Here is a 25,267-nt window from a genome sequence, read left to right as displayed (position 1 = left end):
GCAAAGAGTGGAGCATGGTAAATCTTTTGCGGCAAAACCATGAGGGCATATTTAGCAGGGGAACTGTAGAGGGAATCTGAACATTGAGTTTATTGTTCCAGATTAGAAGGAGAGGAGGAGGTGGTGGAGTCCAGATTAGAAGGAGAGGAGGAGGTGGTGGAGTCCAGATTAGAAGGAGAGGAGGAGGTGGTGGAGTCCAGATTAGAAGGAGAGGAGGAGGTGGTGGAGTCCAGATTAGAAGGAGAGGAGGAGGTGGTGGAGGATTGTTAACCATCAAGTCCAGCAGTTTGCAACTGTGTGCTTTACTACAGAGGTGCTTGGATGTCACAGCTAACATCAGCAGGTTAACATGGAGAATCCACACTGTTGAGTTTTTTACAGGAAAAGACTCATAAGTAGAATCCAGAATAATAGAAAACATAAGATTGACACTGCACAGTCACATGATACTAACTGCTCAGGTTCCTCTTAGACCTTTGTCTTCCTCATAGCTCTTTATTTCATTAAAGGTCAGAACCGTTTCCTCTGGACATTTCTGCATGCCTGCACCTGCAGGAACAAACACTCATACTGAATACATACCACATGCTGTTCATGCTTTGTAACATGTTGTGTTGCGTGCAGCACCAGATCAGAAATGGTTAAATCCATGGGATTCTGCTGTTGTTGGACATGTAGGAAAAATGGAAATTTAAGCATATTGTGGTATTTAAACTAGCAGGAGAGGAACTGAGTGGGCTCAGGTGAAGCAGTGTGTGTTTTTGCTTTTACTCCATTCTTGGTTTTATTGTCGGGTCCGATTGTTTTCTGCAGCATGTTTGTGCGTGTGATGAGCTTGTGGGATTCTCGTACAATCTACCACGAGCTTGTCTGCACTGAAGGTGCAGCAACTGATGGGAAATCATTATGGATCCTAGCAAATAGCCAGTTACTACGGCAACCAGACCAGCTCTATCCATATTTGAGGTGACGAGTTTTTGAGAAAACCAACCGTTTTTTTTTAAACCCTCACTCCCAGGAATGGCCTCTATGATTGACGCCACGCATAAATGAATAAGAATGGGTCAAGGCTGTCCGACTAAGTCGAATCTACAGCAGTTGTAGCTCGCATTTTTCTTTTCTCATCAATACTTCGGTTTTAGGAACTTCTTTTCTGCCCTGTAATAACAACATAATACATATTGGGTTTGAAAATGTATTTATCCGCTCTTCTGGAACTTACAGAAACAAACAAAATAAAAAGAATATAAAATATCAAGTATAACACAGAACAACCATTCCTTCAGCCTTCGCATTTTGGGTTCCTTTTTAAATGTGAAATAAATTTATAAGGGAAAAGGCTCTCATCTTCTATGCTAGCTGTAGAACCTGTTGAGGTAAAGGATTGACTTATCAGGATACATGCATAAATCTTAAGTTTACCTGACTCAGATGTGAGGTCTCAGTATCAGAAAACATTACTTTAGTTCATACTATATTACACATGAAGAACAAAAATATGTCTATGATGCAAATTACCTACACAGTAGTGAAAATGTTACAATCACAATTTTAAGCAAAGCTCTACATGTAATCAGAAACTAAGAAAAATGTTTGTAACAAATTAAAAGTTATACAAATGCACAAAAATACACAATAACTTTGTCCTGAAACTGTACTTGTGCTTAATAGGACCTAGAAACTGCCTTACACAACAAAGATCTCACCAACCGCCTCATAAAGCAAAGAATAAAGTGCTAGTTGTATGAAAATATGTTATCTCTAAACCCATGACCAACTTAACAAACAGATAAATCAGGGAATGCTATAAAAAAGTAAATGGCTTGGAGCTTCGGTTTATTAGAAGTTGCTGACGAGGCCCACTGCTGTTCCTCAGGCAGGATAATACAGAACATTATCCCAAAAGCTTTTTCTCTTAGTCTTCAACAGAAAGTCTCAAATGATAGAAAGTCCCTGTTTGAGGATCTCAGACTGTAAGCTCTGTCATATGAGGATTGGAGATCTGAGAAATGCGCAGTTAGACTTTTAGGTAATTAAAGCAAGAAGAAAACTCTGAACTGAAGAGGAAGCCCAGATGACCTGGCTAAAACTGGGACAGTGTGGTCAAACTACTGTAGTTTATTCTGGTTATTAGCCTGGTGGCTATTTCAAAACTGAGTTACAATAAAACACCGCTGAATCCAGGTATCAGACTGCTCATATTTAGAGTTGTACATATATGTATTACACAAACACATATATGACAAAAAATGTGTTTTTTATTATTATTATTATATTTGCATTTTATTTCCACATTTATTTACTGAAAAGGATTTTTAGATTGTGTTTTATAATGTTTTTCTTGTCGTGCCCTTAGATGGTGCATCTCCTGGCCGTTCTGTCTGACTAGCTTTGTTTTATGGCAGTGATACTGGTTTCTGTGATCCGGTCCTGTGACGAGAGCCCCATCTTCCCATTTATCTCCCTTTTCTACCTGCTGTACTCTGTACTATGTGTTCTTATGAAGCTACATTTAGATGTGCCTTGCATAATGTAACAGAAAGTGTAACAAAAAAATTAAAGCTTGATATTAGAGTTGAAAGCTTTTTGGAAATGAAATTTGTTCATTTCTAAATCATCTTAGTTCTCATTCTTACATTGTTTCTAAAAGATTTTATGTGTGTTTTTAATTATTTTAATCGTCTAAATAAAACCTTTTCCTTTTTCTAAAAGATACAAGTGGCAATAAATTAGATTTAATTATTTAGACCGATTTCTCTTGAAGATTCGAATGTATCTTGAAGAAATGAATTTATCTTCATTTTAAAAAGATGTTAATGTCCATTTATCCAAAATGCAAATTAACTAACACAGCTCACCTCACTTTTAATTTGTTTACAGGGAACAAGTCTCATTTAATAATCCCATATTGAAAGTTTCAAGCTTCATTTAACTTAATTTACTGTGAAGCAGCAACATGTCTCACTGTGGCTGAACTCAAAACTGACCTATGGAGCCATCTCAAAGCATTTAATTGCTTTCTATGTAATTATCACAGTTAGTGTGTCTTAGAAACGCATATGGTTCCCTTTTGCTCCTATTAGGATTAATTGGCTTTCGGCTGTCTTTATTGGGTCATGCCAACAGGGTATCATATATATATCTATACATATATACATATATACATATCTGTGTATGTGTGTTATTACCTTATTGTACCCAGGTGTCAGTGACTAATGCTGCTAACTACTCAGTGTTAATCCTATTCTGAGAGCGGCCAAGAGGAAAAGTCTCTAGTGACTGACAGCAAGCAGAACTATCACATGGTTGCTGCTCACATATAATTTCACTACCTAGACTACAAGACGCAGACATTGTCCTTCATGCATTGCATACAAGGGTGAATAGGTATGCATTACATAGTGGGGGGTCAGGAAGGAGAGTGTGAGAAAAAAAGATAAAGACCTCCGCCGTATTTCCGCTGAATGGGGTGGAAACATGCAGCCATCAATGTGTGTGATTTTTTTGAATGCTTGATTGCATGCTTGATATCTGTTATAATATGATGTGACTTAAAGAAATGTGTCAATCTTATTCTTTTGTGTTCTCTTGTGTTATTTTTGATAACACGAGAGAGTTTCACACATCCACAACAGATGAGAATCATAATGTGAAAAACACAAGAATTGAACTTTCTGATCCACATCAGATTTGATTTTTATATTATCACAAACTAATGATATTCAAACCTCGAGCAAGGGCCCCTTCACACCACATAGGGCCTCTGGGATCATTCCGTAGGGGGAATATAATATTTCAGTCATCACAGCAAAGGGTGGCTACTTTAAAGAATCTAAAATATAAAACATATTTAAGGTTCTTCACAATTTTTTGTTTGCTAGATCATTCCATATGTGTTCATTCAGTTTTGATGCCTTCAGTGAGAATCTACGTACAATGTAAATAGTCATAAAGAAAACCATTCAATGAGAAAGGGGTTCTAAAGCATTTGACCGGTAGTGTATTTAAGTACTCCAATTATTTATTGTGTTAAAAGCACGGCTCATTTGTTGGAGCTGCTTTGTAAGAACCTTTTGTTGGAGCCACAGTAGTGGCAGGAGGACGTGCTCAAAGCAGTAGTGCTGCCAAAAGTGTTATAAGAAATTACTTAGAGCACTGACAGCCTGGTGTGGGTGTAGTTAGGTTGAAACACAACCAGTACGGTCACTCTTCCTTTAAATTATCTTATTATAATCCACATAGGTGCTTGTGGGCCACGACTGGTAAACTAACAATGCTGCTGTCAGGCTTCTGCACACAGCATCTAGGACCCAAATATTCTGCCACCACAACCATAACAAGAACTCTGCAAGACCCAACTTTTAGAAACTCTAATTTTTGCATCAGTAGACTTGTAGCAGGTATTTTACGGTATGTTTCAGTAAATTGTTTGCTCGTTTAAAAATATTTGATTGATCCCACTGTTGCAATGACATGTTGATGTAGAGCGAATGGTTGTACCATGTTCATTGATTTTCATAGTGTAAGGATTATGATTATTGATTAATTAATGTTGTGATTATGGGCTCAAAGTTCTTTAATAATTACAAATTATTAACCAAAACCACCAACTGTCACTGTTTATTCAACTACTTCACCGAAGGTGGGGGAACTGCAACCTTGTTTCGACAGATAAATCACTCTTGCACGAAATAAACACAAACGCTTCTCTTAATTATATATATATGCAGATTTATTGAAGCCGAATAATCCTGATATACCATTATTCTGGTCCAAAACCATCACCTAACTAACAAGCACCGTTCTACACAAAGGGAATAAAAATGACAACCTAACAATAATAATAAAAAGAAAAACATATATGTGCATTTAGTATCTATGAAGATCAAACCAGTAGTTTTATGGACAAAATGTGTAATTTGGGTTAAATGGAAAGAGAAGTCCTCCTGGTGCTGATGTCTCGATCGCAGCAATCAGTTGATAAAACGGTGGGGCCACGCCCCTTTAGCCACAACCAGCTGATCGCTCCAAATCTTAACAAAGGGTCATAAAACTCTGAGGCGGGATCTCAGTGGAAAATCTCCAGCAATAAAACTGGAACTGGAATCACGCATCCATGATCAAATTAAAGAAAAAAACGGTAATCACCGTTTTTTTTCTTTAAAAAAAACGGTGATTTCTCATCCGTCCAGGAGGGGAAAAGATGAACCGTTAGTCGACTGCATACACAAGGAGGAAAACTCATCTCCTTGGACATAGAACCTCTGTGGGTTTCCACCTGTGCCAGGTGTCGGCGTGGTCTTCGATCAGTAAATAAATCTCCTGATCTTCTCGTATCAGACAGATTTTCAGCTTTCAAGCTCTTTTGGGCTGAAAAGCCACTAAACAACTTTTAAAATGCTCATAGACATCTAAAGGTAAATTTAGGCTCAAATCAGTCTAATTTAGGTATTTATTTAGCCAAAGATACATAGAAATAAAATCCAAGTTGCTCAGTGTTGAAAATGCATCAGTTGCTCAGTGTGGGAACAAAACTGAGTTGGTTCTGGCTTTTATGTTTCTATGTGAGAATAATTTAAAATCCAGCATATTTTAAAACAGATTTTGCTGGATTGAACATTCCTGCAGCTCTCTAGCCTTTATTTGAGCCTCAGATGATAACATTTTCAGTCCATTTGCCATGTTCTGTGAGTATCAAGTGAATGAAGTAGTAAGAGATTGACTGAAAGTGGAACAAAATAGGGTGGAGGAGAAAAATGAGGAGTCTGCATATAAAGCGAAGTGAAAGGGAGTGTGTAAGTGTTGAGGTGCGATGTGACGTGGGTGCTGAGCAGAGGAAGAAACACACAGATGGAATGCGATACAGGAAGAAATTTGAATGGGGAAGGTGGCAAGATTTAGGGAGAGAAGGTAGACATAAAGAGTGCAAGTGGAGATGAGAAAGAAGCAGAGCATGATGGGTAGAAATGGGCAGAGGGTGGTGATGTGTAATGGAGGGTGAAGGAGGGTGAAAGGCAGAGGGAGACCACAGAGAAATGAAAGCCAGGGGCTATGGCTACCCTTTGTTCACCTGCATTTTGATGATACGTAGATTCACACCTCCATTTGAGCACGCTGTAAAAATTCAATTCCACACCTCAACTGGAGCATACACAGAAAACTAACACGTGGGGTTTTTCAGTAAAGCATCCCATGTAAGAACTTGAACCACAATCAGATTTAATTCTGACATCTCGATAACTAACAGATGGAAGCAGTTAGTAGAAGACGAGGAAACAGACATCTCAACACACTTTTTTTTAAGAAATACATGAAGCTTCTGGAGGACATGTTCCAGATAGATGGAGCACAAAATCTGAAAGGATGTTGAGGCTAATGGAGAAACCTGGAGCTGCAATCAGCCTGATGAAGTCATTTTGATGCATGCTGAATTATTAATGAATGCTTCCATGCAGTTTAGAGGACAACACTTCAAACAGTGTGAAAGTCTTACAGGTGAAAAGGGTAAAATTAACAAAACAGGTTTGAAGCGAGCAGTGCATCAGTACTCAGAGGACCAGTTTGCTCTTAGCTTTTCTGAGTGTTTTACAAGGACACACTTACTTTTCTTAATTGTCACCTTCAAAGTGGCACAAGCCAGAGGGGGTTATGTCACATGAAGCACAGCATCTTTTCAGACATTTCTTTTACTTACCCAGACATGACGAAAAATATTAACTAGATAAAATACTAATAATACTGTTTTAGACTTCTATTTGACATGAATTTAAATATAGGTGAGATAGATGAACCCTGCATAAATTCACCCAGAGCCAATGTTGAAGATTATTTGCACTGGTCAGTTTTTCACAGTGTATTGTAAGGAAGAACTTTAAAAAACTGCATTAAAACGGTTATAAAAACAAGGTAAAATATGTATGTAAAAGTTCACAAGTTACAAACCTTGTGATGTTGTTACTCCACAAACCACGTTTTGTTCTTTATTTTAATGAACCCTAATCAAAGCATATGAGAATTAAGGCTTGGAAAGACCTTCTCTGTCAAAGCTCCCTTTGGACCCTTTGGATTTATAATAATATCTACTGTCTACTTTTGGTTGTTTTGAAATGTGACAATAATGATATATTTATTAAATATGCATAAACACTGTAGAACTTTTCTGTCAATAAGTTTGACCAGTCATAAATCTAACTGAGTCAAACCCTCTGAAGCAGTATTAAAAAAACCTGACAACTGAAGTGAAGTGAACTTGAAGTGTTAATATCCTGTAGGGAAGCTTGCACTTGGATTTAGTTGAACAAATAATTAGAGATGTTTCTTCATTGTAAACAGGGATCTAATCATGAAAAGGTATTCAGCAACAGCCCTGTTCAATGTTTCTAGTAAGTTTGCATCCATTTTTCTTTGGTTATCAGCTCGAGTTGGTTGGCTGGGTTGCCTCGGGTTCTGGCGAGTGTTTTTGTGAAGGTTTTTGTGGCACTAGTGGCTTCTACTTGCAGCATTCAGAAAATGGGCAGAGAGTGTAGGGGGGTAGACAAGCAGCAAAGGTACCAAGGTCAGGAATTGCCTCCCTGTCGCCTGACTAGTGTTTGACTTCTATTTGTACTGACTGTGCATCAATCTGTACTTACAACTGGGACAAAGCCATAATGGAGCTTACAGAAAGTTTCTAATATTTACACAAATAATGTTAGCATATGCCGTCTATCTTATGTAACAGTTTATTGTTGCAGATATTGGAGGTTCACTGAGTCCCACTTCCCCATAAAGGTCAGAGTGTCTGACTTTAAGATTTGTCGCAGGTTTATAGAGCAACATAAGGACTTATCAACATCCTCTGGCTTTACCTGTGGTCTGCCTTTAATAGGCTAAATTTCTCCAATAAGTGCTTTTGCTTTAGCCTTTCTGACAAAACACTGTGAGAAAGGCTCTTGTTCAGACATATTTGCCATGTTACACATGTTAAACTTTCACACACTCAATGCTTTGCTTCTCATCCATCATCACTCAGGTAAACCCCTACAAGGCAGGAAAGCGCTGAGCATCTATAGCGCTGCTAGGTGAAGATCTCTACCAAAAAGGACATGGTACAAAATCTAAACTCTTTTTGCATTTGTATTTAATTCCAGGTAGAAGGTTCGGTGTACTGTAATTTTGAATGTTGGGTAGTCAAAAACGATAATTTTGTACTACCCAGCTCAGAACACAGCACGTGCTTCCCCGACTCATCTCACTAATAAACAGACTGAATGTTCTCATTCGTGTTGTAGTGACAAGTTTGGGTTTGCTTGGACTTTTATCTCTGTGAAAAGGACCCAAACCATTTGAAAAACTTAAAAGCTAACAAATTCATCAACTGATTTGGACCAAAGTAAACAAACTATTAGTATGAAAACGAACTAAAATGCCCGGTGTGTGTATGTTTGTGCATGTGATTGGTTGTTTTTTTGTCTTATTACCTGTCTGTGGTTAGCTTAAATCCTCACAGATAGGTGCCAAGATACGCTCTAGCTCCCCGCTGACCCTAACGGCATGAAGTAGCTACAGAACATAATTGAATATGTTTCTGTACATGTAAAATGTTAAGGACAATTATCAGTTTGTGTAATTATTATTGTCATATCTTGCAAATTTTTTTCTTTTTACACATTAGATACTATGCTTATAAAGTGATAATCTGTTCACACAAGCCTTACAAAGAAAACAACCATTCAATAAAATTAAACAAGTTGATAAATGTTTCCCAGTCATTTAGGCGACTTAAAATGTTTTATTCAACCTATCAACCCTTTTCTGTCTAGATAAATAGACAGCTACAATGATACAATTAATTTAAATATTTTAGATTATTTTATTATTAGAAATTGTGATTATTCTGTTGTTTTTGAATCTGATGTTTACTATATCCACTCTATCTCATCTTGATCTTATTTAACCTTTCTGATAAGAGATGGATTAAATCGTCTTCTTGTTTACCGTCTCAGGCTCAGCTCTTGGGGAAATCTGTGTTTGAATTTGCACCATATTACCCCTGTCAGCAATTAAAAACACATTTAAATTAAAACCAGGACATTTTAAAGATGTGGTTCAACAAACTGTTGAGTGCTAACAGTCTTTGCAGCCCATTTCAATTACTGGAAGCAGTCTAATGAAATGGCACTGTACTGGGATGTGTGGGTGTTAAATCCCTCTTGAGGAGCTACAGGCTACAATTATAATTCTTCGGAGGCAACACACTTGATGCATTAATTAGGTAATAATCAGCAGAAAGTGCGGGGCAATTTTAATTTAATCTCAACTAAAAGGAAAAATAAGTGTGAACCTGCGCAAAAATAAATGTGAAAATCTGACGAGGTAAAAATCCTGAGCACAGGAGTGTTGGTTGTCATCCATTTTGGGGGGTAGACTGGCTGGGCTGCGCAGTTTGATATTTGCAGCTCAACAGACGTTGCAGCTCTGACGTCACCCGGGATTATAAAACCCACGGAAAATAAACTTTTGTTGCCATTTCCAGCGTGTCTCACGGGACGACGCAACAGAGGCGCATATCTGGAGAGACAAAAGCTCGCAGGCGAACGTTTCCTCCACACGGCCATTGAGCTTAAAAGCTGGAAATATGTCTGATACAAGAAGGTCCGAAGATTCATATACCGATCGAAGACCCCACCGACACCTGGCGCAGGTGGAAACCCGCCTGAGGTTTTATTTCCAAGTTGATGATTCAGTCGACTTCAACGGTTCTTTATATTTTCCCCATTTTGGAAGTATGAGAAGTTTACTGTTTTTTTTTAGTCGATCACCGACGCGTGACCCCCCTCGTGGCCTGACCACTCCTTTGTTCCAGTTTTATTACTGGAGTTTTTCCACTGAGTTCCCGCCTCAGAGTTTTATGACCCTTTGTTCAAGATTTGGGGCAATCAGCTGCTAGTGGCTAAAGTCACAGCCCACCGTTTACCAGCTGATCGCTGCTATCGAGACATCAGAACACCAGGAGGGCTTCTCTTTCCATTTAACCCAAATTGCACATTTTGTCCATAAAACTGCCGGTTTGATCTTCATAGGCACTCAATGCACATATATTTTGTTTTATTATTATTGTTAGATAGTCATTTTTATCCCCTTTGTGTAGAATAGTGCTTGTTAGTTAGGTGAAGGTTTTTGAGTCAGAATAGCAAAGTGTATCAGGGCTGTTGATTTAATAAATGTTCATGTAGATAAAGAGAAAGCATTTGTGTTTATTTCATGCAAGAGTGATTTATCTGTCAAAATAAGGTCAAAGTTCCCCCAAAGTAATAACTAATTTGAATTATTAAGGGTTTGAGCCCATAATCACAACACCAGAGGACATCTCTAATTTCAATTTGTAAGCAATGATTTTTGGTTAAGAAATTATTTTTCTGAATTATGACTTTTAATTATAATTTTTGATAAATATTAATTAATCAATAATCATAATTCTTACAGTGTCATACCTGCTTGTGTTTTTGTTATATTACCTGGTCTAGTCCTTTGTTTTCTGTCTCCCTGCACCCCAAGCCCACACCTGTTCTGTGTTTTCCCCTGATTGTCTTGTGACGTTTGTCAGTGGTTCCCCCTGCTGTTCAGTTTTTGTATTTAAGCCCGTTTGTTTCCTTTGTTCCCTGCTGGTTCCTTATGTTATGTGCAATCTCGTGTGTTGGCTACCCTGTCTGTGTCCTGCCATGGAAAATGAAGACTCGTCTTACCCTCAAACCTGGAGCTTCAGGAGTTCTTCCCCGCATATTGGTCCATCAGAAAACCAAACTATGACAGAAGGAACCAGCCAACGGGACCAAGCGGGAGGAATGGTGAGGGAATTCAAGAGGGGTGAGATTAAGGTAAAATTATTTTCCCTCCTTGCTACCTCTCTCAGCTCACCATGGAGGAGGCTGGAGATAGCTGGCAGCCTCCAAGACTGGCTCGAGGCGAGGAAGGATTTTTTCCTGATCCTCGGAATCACCACACCATCGTGGCCGAGCGACAAAGGGCCCTGGGAGAAATCGCCGCTTCACTGAGGAGGCCTCCTGCCCCCTCCTCGGCTCGCCTCTCCACTGAAGCTGCAGGCAACTTTTTGGCTCATGGTTTAGCTCCTGATCAGCCACTGCCGCTGTTTCTGACTCCTAATCCTGTTCCTGGTCCAGTTCCGGAAGGGTTCTTGGATGAGCCGCCTCCACACCCCGATCCTGTTCCTGGTTCTGTTCCGGAGGGGTCCCAAGCCGAGCCGCCCTCACACTTTGTTCCTGTCCGTGAGGGGCTCGTGGATGGACTACCTCCACTCCCTGCTCCTGTTCCCGGTCCGGTTCCGGAGGGCTCCGAGGACAAACTGCCTCCATCCCTGGTTCCCGTTCCGGAGGAGTTTGTGGAGGACCTGTCTCTACTTCCTGTTCCTGTCCCTGAGGGGTGAGAGGACGCACCCTCTCCGCCTGCTGTGTCTCGGCGGCTCCGCCGCAGATCCTCCCAGCCTCACCGAAGGCCCCAGCGGTTTCTGCCCCTACGTCGCCGGCCTCCTGATCGCCGGATCTGCCGGGGACGGCCACCGGGCCGACCGCCTGATGTCTAGATCTGTCGGGGACTGCCTCCGGGCCGTCCACCTGAACTCTTCTATGTCCAAAAAAAGTTTGTGATGTATATTATTGCATTGCATTGCATTTATTTTGATAGATTTTTCTTTATCTTATGCTCATTGTATGAAGATGCAGTGCAACACCATGTTTTTCTTTTCTAATGTATTATGTACCAAAGTGATATAAGCAATGCATAAGATCACATAAGGTCTTAATCAAAAGGTGAATGAATTTACACAATCAAAATATAATATCACCTTTAAAGGGTATTTTTCCATTTCATCCTTGTAATGCAGGAGAGGCAGTTGATATATTTTAATAATTTCTGTGAATCACAGTCAGCTTTGATTTTTCTTTCCCTGCGTTACCTGTCACCACCTACGCACTGATGTTATTATTCTGCAATAGAAATTATCCTAGAGTTACACGTCGTAGCTTGACTGCCTAACTGTAGCTCTTCCCCAGGGTTTTTCTCACTCCTGGCACCATCTTCCTCTTCAGCAGCCTGCAAACCTTGCTGCTAAAATCCCACCCCCATGATGTGCTTGTAGCACCTACAGAAGGAAGCCAGTGTTATTACATTTTACCCCCACTGACTGCAGGCGCTCACCAGTATCCAGGCAGCTTTGCTTTTACTTACTTTTTCTTCTTGTGTGGTGGGCTGAATTTGTTTTTCATTCTACTGAAAATGACTTTGCATGGATCTTCTTTTAAAGCTTGTGCTACCTCCCTTTTCTCCTCAATCTGATGGCTGCTGCACTGTTGTGAAAAGCTTAATAAAAGCAGCAACATGTCGTTGTTTCAACACTATTGGCTACACAAGTTCTGTCCATGAAGTGTTTTTATTAGACGATAAAATGAACGGGTCGATGCTAGTCATGGATTGGTAAGTGAGTGGGCAAGCTGTAGCATCAATATGACATAGTAATTGTTAATACTTCTGCGTTACACTCCATACAGTGCCTCTCCTAAATAAGCTCAACCGTCTCAACTCACTGTCTTTGCATATGGCTAATGTCTGATTTGGAGCAGTTTTTAAGCCAATATTTTAGGCAGTCCTGTTGCTATATTTGAGAACTCTGGAAAAAATGCTTTTTGTGTTACTACCCAGCTTTCTACACAATTGTCGTCTCTTACATTATAGTTAAAGTATTGTTTGGTAAAGTTCCATCTTTCTTGGATACTTTTTACTTTGGAGACCTCAGCTGATTTTTACCTACAGAAATAATAGCCATTGATAGTAAACATTCATTGCATTTTCACACACTTGAACTTACACCATCTGTTTTGGGTTTTATCTCTCAGGTTCTGCTCTCTGGACTCATTGGAGTGGTGTCATGGAAGAGGCCGCTCTCTCTTGTGGTGAGTGTCCTCCGAACGCCCACACTCAGTTGCTAATCTCACAGCTCTGAACAAACCAACAACACTGGAGTGAAAATGATGTCTTTTATCACGATGGTGGGGACATGATGTTCCTTGCTTCAGCTGACAACTCACCATAACATAGATATGACTGTAAATAACTGAAAATAGCAGAAGAAGCAGAATGTTGAAATAAGTGTGAATTTGCGATAGTGGGAGTAAATATTGCTGAGTATGAGTTTACTAATGGTTACAGAACAGTGGCTTTGATTTTCATCTTCTTAGATTTCTTTAGATAGGGGCATAATGTGTTGCTTTTTAACGTGTTTCAGACTACCTCATGTCAGATAGGTTCCAATTAAATGATTTATTGGTTCTACAGATCTGGTAGTAATCTGACCTGGTTAAGGAAGTGAAACTGAACTCAGCTTTCAAACTAAATTTCAGGTAATAATAATGATTTAACAAGGGCTGGTTTGGGTGTTTTTTTGCCCTAAAAATCATTTGAAATCATCATTTGAAAACTGCACTTTGCATTTCTTCTGGTTATCTTTGTCTGATATAGAAATTTGTTTAATGAACTGAAACATGGAAATGTCTTCTTCCAAAAACACATGAACTTATCACAGAAAGCATTTTGGTACAAACATGTCATTGGAAGAAATACGACTAAGGCTAAAAAAAGAAGTTAAAAAGGTTCAAGATTAAAACAAAAACATTTAGACCACAAGCCAGTGAACTGTATAAAGTTGCACTATGCAAATAGATCTTGAAAACAAACACAACCCTAGTTCAGACTTTCTTCTTTTGCGAATGTACAACAAAAAATGTCATGATTTACTTTTGATTAAGGTTTTTCTGTTTTTTAAGCTGTAATCATGACCCATTTCTGGTCCATGCCCCCTTAGTAGCACAAATATTCAAACAAATAATTGTGTTTCTTCGGCCTAACACACATGATCTTACACCTCTCCCCAATCGTGCAGGAAACAGCTTGTCTTACTCCCTTAAATTGTATCACCTTGCATCCCTGCTGCTTTTTTCTGCATCGTTTTCCATCCTGTGTGGGTCTCCTCCCCCATCTCGCTTTACCTTCCTGCAACCTTAAACCAAATGAAGACATCAAAATCCTTTCAGCTCTTTAGAAATCAAAAGCGGTGTGCCATCATCAGGGTATGAGCAAACACTGGTCATACTTTAAGCATTGTTAAACGGGTTAAACTGTCTTCTTTATGTTCTTAAAAAGCATCTCTAATTCAGTTGCTGTGTTTAAAGGGGTCCATAATATTCCTTCTTGTGTTTATGACGGTTTCTCTGAAGCCTAATGTTCAGTCCTGACAGGCAAGCTACTGGCCTGGACCCAGTGATGACTGGCAGGTGACTAATACATCGGCTGGACAATTTTAAAAGCTGGCAACACTGCACCAACCCACCTGCCAACTGTGGGTGGTCATGCCCTGCATCGTGATTTGCTTAAACTGGTGTTCCTCCAGACTGCTAAAGCATGTGTGTTAAACATTTGTTTTTCTAAGCTGACTTCTGCAGGTTTTGGCTCTTATAATATAACACATGGTCCAGACAAAGATAACAAAAATAGATTTTAAAGCCATATATAATAAAACAATGTTTTGATTGCAAGCTTGACTAAACACAATAATTATTTGTCCTGCATATGTCTACAACTGTTTTATTGTTTCGCAGTCACGGCAATACTCACAGGATGTGATTTATTGTAAAGACATTTTTATTATATTGAATGTGTATTGCTAATTATAAATCAGCATCCTGAGCAACATCAATGTTAGAATCTACTGAACAGTCACAATAATGGTTGCATGGCTACATAGTTGCTAAATAGCAAAAATAACTGAAGCAGTAGTTTTTAAAGTAGTGGCTCAGAGAAAAATGGTAGTAATAGTAATAATGTTTTGAGGTTTTCTAATAAGTAATCATTTTACTGAATAAAACAATTGCCTTACATTTGAGAGTTTAGCAAATCAATTGCTATTCATAGGTTACTGACTGTAGGTTATTTAAAAAAAAAAAAATCTCAATTTGAGTATTTGTTTGACATTTTGCCTCTTTTAGGCATAACACTTCAAGGTCAAAAAACACTGTTGCATTTCAAGGATTCAGAACACCACTAAGATGTCCAACATGGATATTTAGAAGGACTTTGTAGGACAGTTAAAGGTACAGTTAAAAGCAGAGCTATACACACAGTATAAAAAAAGACAGATAACCTTCTTCTCCCACCATATGACTTCAAATCAGACAACACCATTCATGTTTTAGGTTAGGATTATTAATGTTTTCTTTTTATAAGCTTAAGGGACAATGAGTGGGACAGTGTTTTTAGAGAAATGTTTTAACTTTCAATGTCAAAGGTTTTATGCGTTTTCTTAGGTTTTTTTTATTTTAAACTGTAATTTTTTTCTCACACTAGTTTGTTAAACTGTTTGCCCATTTCCAGAAACGAAAAATTACAGATGTAATGTATCCTGGTCTGGTTTATGGGCTATCTTGTGTGCACACACCTTTTTAGCTAATTGTCACACATTTTCTATTGGACTTAGTTTAGAGCTTTGGTTGCTGCTCCCAAAGATTGACGTTCTCCTTGAGACTATTTCCGTCATGTGCATTTGGAAAGCCCATTATGCCCAAGTCTTAGAGATCCTTGTTCAATATTTCGACATCATGTTATTTACTGATATTGTGAGGTGCCCCTGTCCTCCTGCACCAAAACACCCACTCAACATGATGTAGGTGTTCCCATACTCCACAGTTAGGGTGGTGTTCTCAAGCTTGCAATTTCCCCATTTTCCTCCATATGCAGTAATTTTCTTTATAACCAGACAGTAAAATTTTTGTTTTATCAGATCACAGAATATGTTTCCAAAAATTAAGATCATTCTCTCTAATTGCATTAGCAAACTGTAATTGGCTATTTACATTTCATTTGGAGTAATGCCTTCTTCCTCGCTGAGCAGCCTTCCAGCCTATGTTGGTACAGATCATCTTTGGGACTAAATGCCTGTTTCATTCCTAAGCAATATAATGACTGTACTTTCCTATGATGTTTATACTTGTGTATAACTGGGACCATATGAACAAAGCACCTTCAGGCATCTGGAAAATTATGAGCCAAATTCATGAAGCTCCACAGATATCTTCCTGATACCCTGGCTGGTTTCCCTAAAATACCAGAAAATGTGTTTTAGTTGTGCCTTAAAATACACAGAAAAGCCCCCATTGAACTCCAATGTTGTGAATCAGCTTCATAAGAGCCTTATGAAGCCATGACATCATTATCTGGGATTTCCCAAATAGTTTAAAGCCATATTAATTTTAGTGAATGTAAACTTCTCAAAGAAATTAATAAAATAAATCTTTGAAAAAATTCTTCCATTTTTCTGGCATTTGGCAAATGGAACTAATTTTGGTAATCCTAATTGAACTAAAGCAGGAAAACCTTTGATTTAAAGCGAGATTTAAAAGATATGAGTCTTTTTTTATACACTGTGTAAATATATGGTTTCAACTGTATGTGAAAGGTCAAATCTTGTGTGTTTATGGTCACTATAGGTGTTAGGTCAAGGTAGGTTTATCTATTATTTTTTTGTGTACTACTTTTTCATACATTTTTCTTTCATTTGCTTGTCTATTGTTCCACGCATTTGAACTTAGTTTAAATGCAGTGCTTGTTTTCGTTTTCCTCTGACAGATTGCTATGTTTGATTGCAGCTGCTTACCTAAAATTACTCCTGTGTTTTTATCTGTTTCCTGTTTGTTTTAAAGTTTTATGATTTCAATTTCCTGCCCTGGCAGCGCCTTGTTAAGCTCCATGTTTTGGTCTTTCTCTCAAAGGGACTATGACACAACACCATCACTCCTTTCATTTTGTAGCACAGGCACAATACTCTCTTCCACACTCTGATATGGTGCTGAGCTGTCTTTGTTTTGTTAGTAATCAAGCAAAGATAAGGAAGAGTGATGAAAATGAAAGTTTAACATCAGTGAAAGAAGGTTTTTTGCAGGAAAGTGAGTACCACAGATGCATTAGCCTGAGTCAGGGTCCTCCCTTGGGCCTTTTAACTCCTGCTGTCTGGGATTTAGATTCATACAGATTCATTAATACGATTATGTTGTTTACTTGTTCACTTCCTAATTTCCATCTTTGAATGGATAAAATATCATCTCAAATTTCACTTTGATCGAATAAGGATAAGATGATTTACTGCACTTAGGAATATGAAGGATATTTTCTTTTTAGCCTCAACGCTGTTTTATCCTGCGTTAAATTTGTGGCTATTTTACTGTTTTTATGGCAGATACAAAAACAGCTTTTACAAACAGAGACTGTATTGTCTAATTAATATTTAAAGTGAAGATAAAAGTGTGTTAAAACCCACGAAAAGTGTTAAAGCACATGTGAGAATTATGTGTTCTTTCTTGGCTTATGCATGTTTGTCTGGATTCATCAGTAGTTACCTGGCAACTAAAATGTGATCACGAGACTAAAGCTGCGTCTGAATCCATCCCCTGAGACTCAGACGGAGCTGAGCTAACCCAAGCTGAAGAGACAGATGAGATTATTATTAGTTGTCCTATTAGTATTAAAGTAAACAGTTAATATTAATTTTAACATTAATTTAACCTTTCTCCACTTTAAGCTCTTTATGTTTATTGGAAATAATAGTTTTGGCAGGCAAAAGGTAAGATAAAAGATCTAAATGCAAAACGTGAAACAGGGCATGGGGTACTGGTGGGTGTGTGCATCAGTGGTAAAAGTTAAAAAAAAGTTAAAATGCCTTTTTTTAAAACACCTTTAGATTTATCAGACAGAAAAGTCGTCCTGAAGTCTTAAGCCTCGTTGTGACAGTGTGTCACAAATATGGGTGGTGGTTGAGGAGGACCCAAGTGCAGACAAAAGGGAAGCAGAGGTGGAGCAGAAACAAAGATGTTTAATGTTACAAAAAGAAACCAGGAACATGGAGGGAAGAGGATGGAGGGCAGAGTTACACTGGGCAGACTAGAGCAGGATTGATTAGTGTCAAGCAGATCAACCAGCAGCATCTAAACAACCAAAAGGGAATATACAGTGAGGAGATCTGATAAGTGCAACAGCTGAGAATAATGAGCAGAGTAGAAGCAGCTGAGAGTGCAATCAGAAAACAGAGATAGAGGGAATCAGAGAAAAAAGAATGGCAGAACATTAATTGAACTCAACTAGATATAAGAAAGACTCAAAACCAAAAGAAGATTTGTAAACTCAGACTTTAAGAGAACAGAAAGTTAAAAAAATTACATAGCAGAAAGGGCCAGACAACTCAAAATGCAAGAAACCTGACTACCCAAACATAATGTAGTTTAACACATGGCATGCTGATGGATTATGTGTATCAAAGGATGGTTCAGTTCTTGTTATTCCCTGCAGGGAAGTTACGCCATGTGGAATTCATGTTTTAGAACTCCTTAATTATGTTCAAGGTTTTATAATACAGGCAATTGGTTCCTTCTAATATCTCTTTGTGTATTTAATGTATAGTTATTTCCATTTTTTAGTGCTACTAAACTGAACATAAATATTGACTTATCCAGTACTGATCTGCTTTTCATTATTAAGCACTATACAATATGTTGTGTTTCTTTATGCTTGTTTATTGCTGAAGGTTAAACATGATCAATAAAGCTTTCACATCTCCCTGCAGGCATTTTACTAAGCCTAAATGAATTTTAGAATCAATACACAAGTCCTAAGTTGGTGTTTTCAGATCTAAATTGTCAAGAAGGTCAGAAATCTATGCAACAATATAAATTATGAGGAAGAGTCAAGTTCAATGCCATCTCTTATGCTGGCATAAAGCTGTAAATATCTTTGCAGGGTTGTATGGGAGCTTGTGCTTCTGTCCAGAGGCCAATAGGTAAAAGATTAACATAGACACACAAACATGCATGCACACACACTTAAACCACTGGGCAATTTAGAAAGACCAATAATCCTAATATGCATGTTTTGGACTGTTGCAGGAAGCTGGTGTACCCGGCTTCCTCAAGCTCTGGGCTTTGTTTCTGCCCAGGACTTTCCATTTCCTAATTCAACGCTATACCTCAAGGTCAAGGTAAATTTTATTATCCCGAGGGGCAATTTGTTGTGCAAATGCAGCATTAAAAGAAAAAAACAGTCTGAGTCCTTCCTCACATTGTCGAGTTCACCAATTTGACAGCAGCATAAATAAAAGTTTTTTTCAGTCTGTTCTTGTAAAGCGTGGCATCCAGAACCTCCTTCCTAAGGGTTACAGGGAATATTATCCCTATAACGGATGGTTGTGGTCAGCAAAAATGATGTTAGACTTTTTCATCTGGTGTTGTAGCGGTCACTAAGTTCATTCAGAGGTATGGTCATTTTACTGCATATGTTTACAATACCCTGCAGATGATTCTTGTTTTTAACTGAAAGTGACCCATACTAGCAGATAAAAGAAAAGGTAAGAGTAGACTCAGTAAAACAAGACTAAAACATCCTCATAAAAATGGAAGTGACATTAAAAGTGTGAAGCTTTCAATAAAAGGGCATACAATGATGGGACTTTTTGGCCACTGACTCCACTTGCTGCTTAAAACACATTTTCCCATCAATAACAACTGCCAGGTATTTATACTGTAGCACCAGCCTAACATTTTGATTATTGAATGTTACTGAAGAGATCACTGTTGGCCTTTTTCTACGTTTTGTCCGCATTTATGTTTAAAAAGGACCAATTTAGAAAGTCACTCCCTACCAGGTCATGCAGTTCTCACTGCTGAGGAGTGACACAATGACAGAATTGTCTGCAAATTTGACAATGTGTCCAATGGGATGGCTCTGGAAGCCATTTTTATATAAAACAAATAAAAGAGGGGTAAGGACACAGCCCTGGGGAGTACTACCAGTTGTATAAAGGAGAGACTCAGATAAAACATCATTCACTCTGAGCCATTGTGTTCTCAAAGATAACAAAAAATAATTGGCCAGGCAAATAAAACTGATATCAGCTGAGGAATGTATTGGTATGTTTTGTGTAGATTTCATGTTGAAGAGTTCAGGTCTCCTTCAATTTAAAATTTTATTTTACAGAGAGTTTTCCTCGAGCAACCTCCAGTACACGGTATAATTCAAGGTGGATTCTATGATGGTGAGCTGCTTCAGCAAAGCATCCCCAAACACTGACTCTTCCCCTACATGCTTTACATTTCTTATGGGGCTCAATTCCTGGAATGCTTTGTTTCATTTATGCCAAACTGATGTCCAGGTTATTCAGTCTTAATCTGTCCAAACAATGTCATCATCTTTATTTATAAGCTTGAAGTTCTTTACTGCTGTTTAGTTACTATGGAGCAAGGATACTATGTCCCAGGAGCCTCTACACTTTCCATGCAATTAGCTCAGCCTGTAAACTTGTGTTTAAGGCTATAATAATAATGACTTGATGAAATCAGTTATTGCCTTTTTTTTTTATTTAACACCTATTTTATAATGTTTCTAAGTAAATATGTGGTTTATACCAGGAACAGAAGTGGTTGAATGTTGCCGTTCTGTCACATAGTTATTACGCACTATCTAACAAACATCTTCCGTTTGTAGTAACGCATTTTCACAGCAAAACAAATAATAAACTCATTTTCTAAACTGTTACATCAAAGACATTGTCCTAACTTCAGTGTAACCTATATTTTCAGGCTTTGCTTAAATGTTGGTGGTTCATTCATGAAATTATTTGCGCTTTAGTGTTGTCAGTGGACTGAAGTGTAACATAGAGAGATTTAAATAATAGAAAGGCACAGAAGTGGAGGGGTAAAACAGTCACTGCTCTTGTGAGGTGTCAGGGGGTAACAGAGTGTGCCACTAGTTTGTGTTTCCATGAGAGTTGAAGTTGTCCTCTTGTGAGGCTGGATGGTAATAGAGGAAGATGTGAGATCTGAGTTCTTCCTTGTTTTTGTAAACTGTTTTTGCACGAAAAGGTCTTTCTAAAAAGGGCATTATTTCTGTTCAATTCAAGCCATGTTTTATCCAAAAAGCACAGGAATAAATGAACAGAAATATGTTGTTGTTTTACCTTCTGTTATCCTGCTATTGTTAAGAACAGTACAACTTCCATTTATCCTGGCACTTTTCACTTGCTTTCCAGTCCATTACTGTGGTCCCGACTGAGATAGCTCAGCAAATTCTGGTTCGCCATGGAGTCTGACCCAGAAGCCTATGATTCACAAAGGACAGATTCTTCTGACTTTGATGCATTTTTCTCCTGTGACTTGTCAAAAAACATCTGAGCATGCTGATGTTTGCTCTTCTTTGACAAGCACCTGTGGACCTTAAGCATTGCTTCAATAGAAAAAAGAGAAAAGCCGAGAAGGACAAAGAAAATGCACTATAGACATGCTCTGTAATGATAAAGTTTAATAAGAAACGTTGAGCTTCTTGTTGGTAGTATTGTTTTTGTTGCATTACAGGGATTTTAAAATACTATAGAAATAAGTGTACTTAGAAATGGCCAAATCAGATAAATCCGCTTACCAGTGAAGATCTGTGGAGCAATCATTTGCTTCTTTCCACTTTACCACTGTAATTTACGTGACTACAAAGGTTAACCTCAACACCTGACCTACAGTATATTATGTTAAAGTTGCACCTCGGCAGGGAAATTTCTTTTTTCTTTTTACAGTGTTGGTCTTGTTTTTTTCAGTGGAAATCACCCGCTGTTGTACACTCCCAAGAGTTCTTGAGGTTAAGCATATTTTTCTGCTCTTGTAACACCGTGGACTCTCTGAGGATTCTTTAGTCACTGTAAAGAAAATCTTTGACTTGCACCTCTTAAAATAAAAAATAAAAACTGCTTCTGTGGCTACAACAGAAACCTTTCATTTCCACCCAGATGGTTACCTTGGTGGTGATGTGATGTGACTATTTGATGTTTCCATTAACCTTTGGATTGACAAGCTGGAAATGGAGCATGTTTCTAGGTTTATGCAATAACTGTAAAAACATTCATCTTGTATCTTTTAAGATTAGAACCTGCCACCTTGTTTTGTCACCATTTTTCCTGTGCCATTAAACAATTCTTTTGTGAATATACTTGCTTATACCATGACAGTGGCCTTGCGGTTACACTGTCAGTCTGCTGGCAGGGAGGATGTACAGTTCACTGTTGCTGCTGTGTTGACACGGGTTTATGGGACACAATGCAATGATTTTGATAAAATATTTTACCTCCCAGGATATTTCACATCACCTTTGGTGGAGCATTTGTCAGGTATCAGCATGAATCTTCAAGTCAACCAAGGGTCACGGAGACTCGGGGTTTCGATAGAACCATGAGGCATCCCAAAATAGTGCCTAACTGTTTCTGTGCAACTTAAAAAGAATCATGTAGATATGTATCATGCATCAATCCTCTGAGGATTAATAAATAAAATCTTTTGTAACGGGTTCAGTTTGAAAAGATGTCCCTGATTTACTAAGAATTCACTTTTAATTTACTATGAGCTATGAACTATGAACTGTAATCTCCATCTGAACATCTAATTCACAAAGCAAATAGCACTAATGGCATGCCAGCTGTCAGTTACAGCTGGTATGTGCAGGTTGCACTATTCCAGCATCAGATTACAGTTGTCCAGACATCAAACCACTTAGCCCTTCTGGCCTGAATATATGCAAATCTCTCTGAAAGCCAGCAAAGAAACTTGCAAATGCAATGGGTGTCTTCTGTAAAGAAAATTGTAGACAAGTATTGTATGTTATTTTAATGTTTGTATTTCATATATAAAACAATTCTCCCTAACAAGCATAACAAAATGGTGTTTTTCAATGATGTGTGTAGAAGTCTAGGTAGCCTTAAGCATCATAAACAAAGCAAATGTGTTTACAAGAGATAAACTGGCAGAGGACAAGACATATGATAAAAAGCTGTGACTGCGCTGTGGGGGAATATTTTAACAATTACCCCTTGTGTGTTCTAATTAAGGGCCAAGAGAGCTTTCGAATTCAAAGAGCAATTGTAACTCTTGGAAATGTGATTCCCTCTAAATCACGTTACACTTTAGAGTAAAACATTTGCATGTGCCTAGAACCACAGATACAAATATTTATTGTTTCTCTGTCAATTGAGTCATTTTTACTACTATCTCATCAGATAATCCTCTGAAAAGGGAAAATAAACTGAATAAAAACACATGCTCGGTAACCTCGATAGCATAAGTCCTCTGTTTGAAAAGTTGCATAAGAATTTTACAATACAAACTATGTCCCACATCCATTCGGTTTCTATGAGCCTTTCAACTAGGCTTGAGTTTATTATAAATAAATAACGTTTATTAACGAGCTCTGTCTCGCTGTCTCTCCACTGTGCAGTACTATTCTAGGCCCTCGTCTGTTTTGCTAACTGCTACGGTTTCCTGTTGGGAGGCACAAAATTGTGACGAATGCGATGGAAAGTGACGTCAAAGGCTACGTTCACATTGCAGCTTGAAGTGACCCAAATCCGATTTTTTTGCCCGTATGCGACCTGTATCCAAACTTTTTATGAAAGTCTGAACTACACAGATCTGATTTTTTTAAATGCGACCCAGGCCACTGGGATATGTGGTCCTAAATCCGATACGTATCTGATCTTTTCAAATGCGACCTGTGTCTGTATGGCCAGGTCGCATTCATCCGACCCGTACGTCATTGATACTCAACAAACGTCACTATTCTGGGTCCTGCTAGGCGCTCACAAATGCACATAAAGGTCACCTTTGTCATTCAAAAATTATGAATGAAGTCCGTATCATTAAAGCTGCTCACATCACTATCCCACCACTGCTGGCTTTGACTCCGAACCCACACTTTTCTCTGTACCGACGACGCTGCCACTGCCACACAAAATGCCATGGCCGAAAACCTGGCTCTCTTTCTTGTCAATTTTCTTAAAAATACTGCGTTGTTAATATGCAGGCTCCGGTTGGAAAACAACTTAAAAATCGCTAAATACAGGCCAACATTTCCATCCATATTTACTTCCACAAGTACTAAGCACGCTCGCTATATGTGACGTCATTGCGTTGTCTACTGCGCATGCGGGACACTTGAGTTGTATGAATGCGTTCACACAGGAGATCACTACAAGTCACATACATTTGGAAATGTCAACGACCACGCAAAAAAATCTGATTTCACCAAAAAATCGGAATTGAGCATTAAGACATGCAGTGTGAACGTAGCTAATGTCACATCTAATCTGCCTTGGTCGTTACCACTGTAGTCACATTCCAAAAGATCAGATACGAGTCGGATTCAGGACCACATATGAAGGCGGCTCAATTGTGACTTGAAAAAGTCAGATATGGGCCAGATATGAGCCTTCACACTTGTTCTAAAAAGTCTGACCTGGTCACTTGACCCCCAAAAAATCTGATTTGGGCCACATTTGCCTAAAGTGTGAAAGGGGCCTTTGATTCTGGCACCTAAACATTGCCTAGAAAAATACAATTCTGATAAGATACTGAAACTAGGAACCCTATAATGTCATTACAATCATATTTAAGATGGCTCTTTCAAAGGATAGCTGAGATTCAGATATAGATGGTCACATTTGTGCATCAGACAATATATTTGTATAAGGAATTAGATTACCTGTGTATATCGATGTGTTCTAGAAAAATAGAATGACTACAATATGAGATCTGATTGTGGTAGGTATCGCTGAAATGTAGAAGTTAAGTTTTATCTCCTGTCAGGCTTTTATGTGACTTCATTTAGTCAATGTATTTCAAATACAGGGTCCTTGTAATCCCAAATCCCACACTCTGTGATTGATTCCCTAATAAAATGCCACATGCCCACAAACCTAATTTAAGTTTAAAAACTGGCAATATGTCAATTGAAATAAAGTCGTTGAAACTCCTTGGTGGTGTAGAAATATTTGGCTTTTGTTCCATGATGTTATGTCCCAGCTGTGTGAACATCTGTGGAGCTTCGCTTCACAAAGAGTGCTGGGAAATATCTGTTGGCTGCTTGTAAAACACACAAACGTCCTGTCTATGGGTGCTTCAATTAAACTAGAATACAAACTGAGACTATCCACATCTACAAATACTCTTAACAACGCACCCAAATCTCTAACTCAACATCCACATAAAAACCATAGACCTTCCATTACGATCACATAACTACTGAAGGGCCAGCAGGACACTAGCGGTTTTATGATTGCTCTCTGTGAGACCATGTGACCCTGCAGACAGTCCATAAATATTACTGCCTGTTCAGAGGTACGAGGGAGGCAGAGAGATGGATGTGGCATCCT

General features: G+C 38.5%; 1 protein-coding gene across 1 annotated transcript in view; it reads left to right on the top strand.

Annotated features, from left to right (window-relative positions):
* The window catches only part of fam189a1 (family with sequence similarity 189 member A1), a 116,589-nt gene that overhangs the window by 44,991 nt on the left and 46,331 nt on the right, over window positions 1-25,267 (top strand). Inside the window, exon 2 of the mRNA XM_047363430.1 lies at window positions 12,888-12,944. Within this exon, the coding sequence (XP_047219386.1) occupies window positions 12,888-12,944 (57 nt within the window). The remainder of the gene's footprint in view (window positions 1-12,887; window positions 12,945-25,267) is intronic.

Source organism: Girardinichthys multiradiatus, chromosome 4, assembly GCF_021462225.1.
Source record: "Girardinichthys multiradiatus isolate DD_20200921_A chromosome 4, DD_fGirMul_XY1, whole genome shotgun sequence".
In the NCBI taxonomy this organism is placed as follows: Eukaryota; Metazoa; Chordata; class Actinopteri; order Cyprinodontiformes; family Goodeidae; genus Girardinichthys; species Girardinichthys multiradiatus.
The sequence above is the reverse complement of the archived record's forward strand: the minus strand, read 5'-3'. Positions and strand labels throughout refer to the sequence as shown.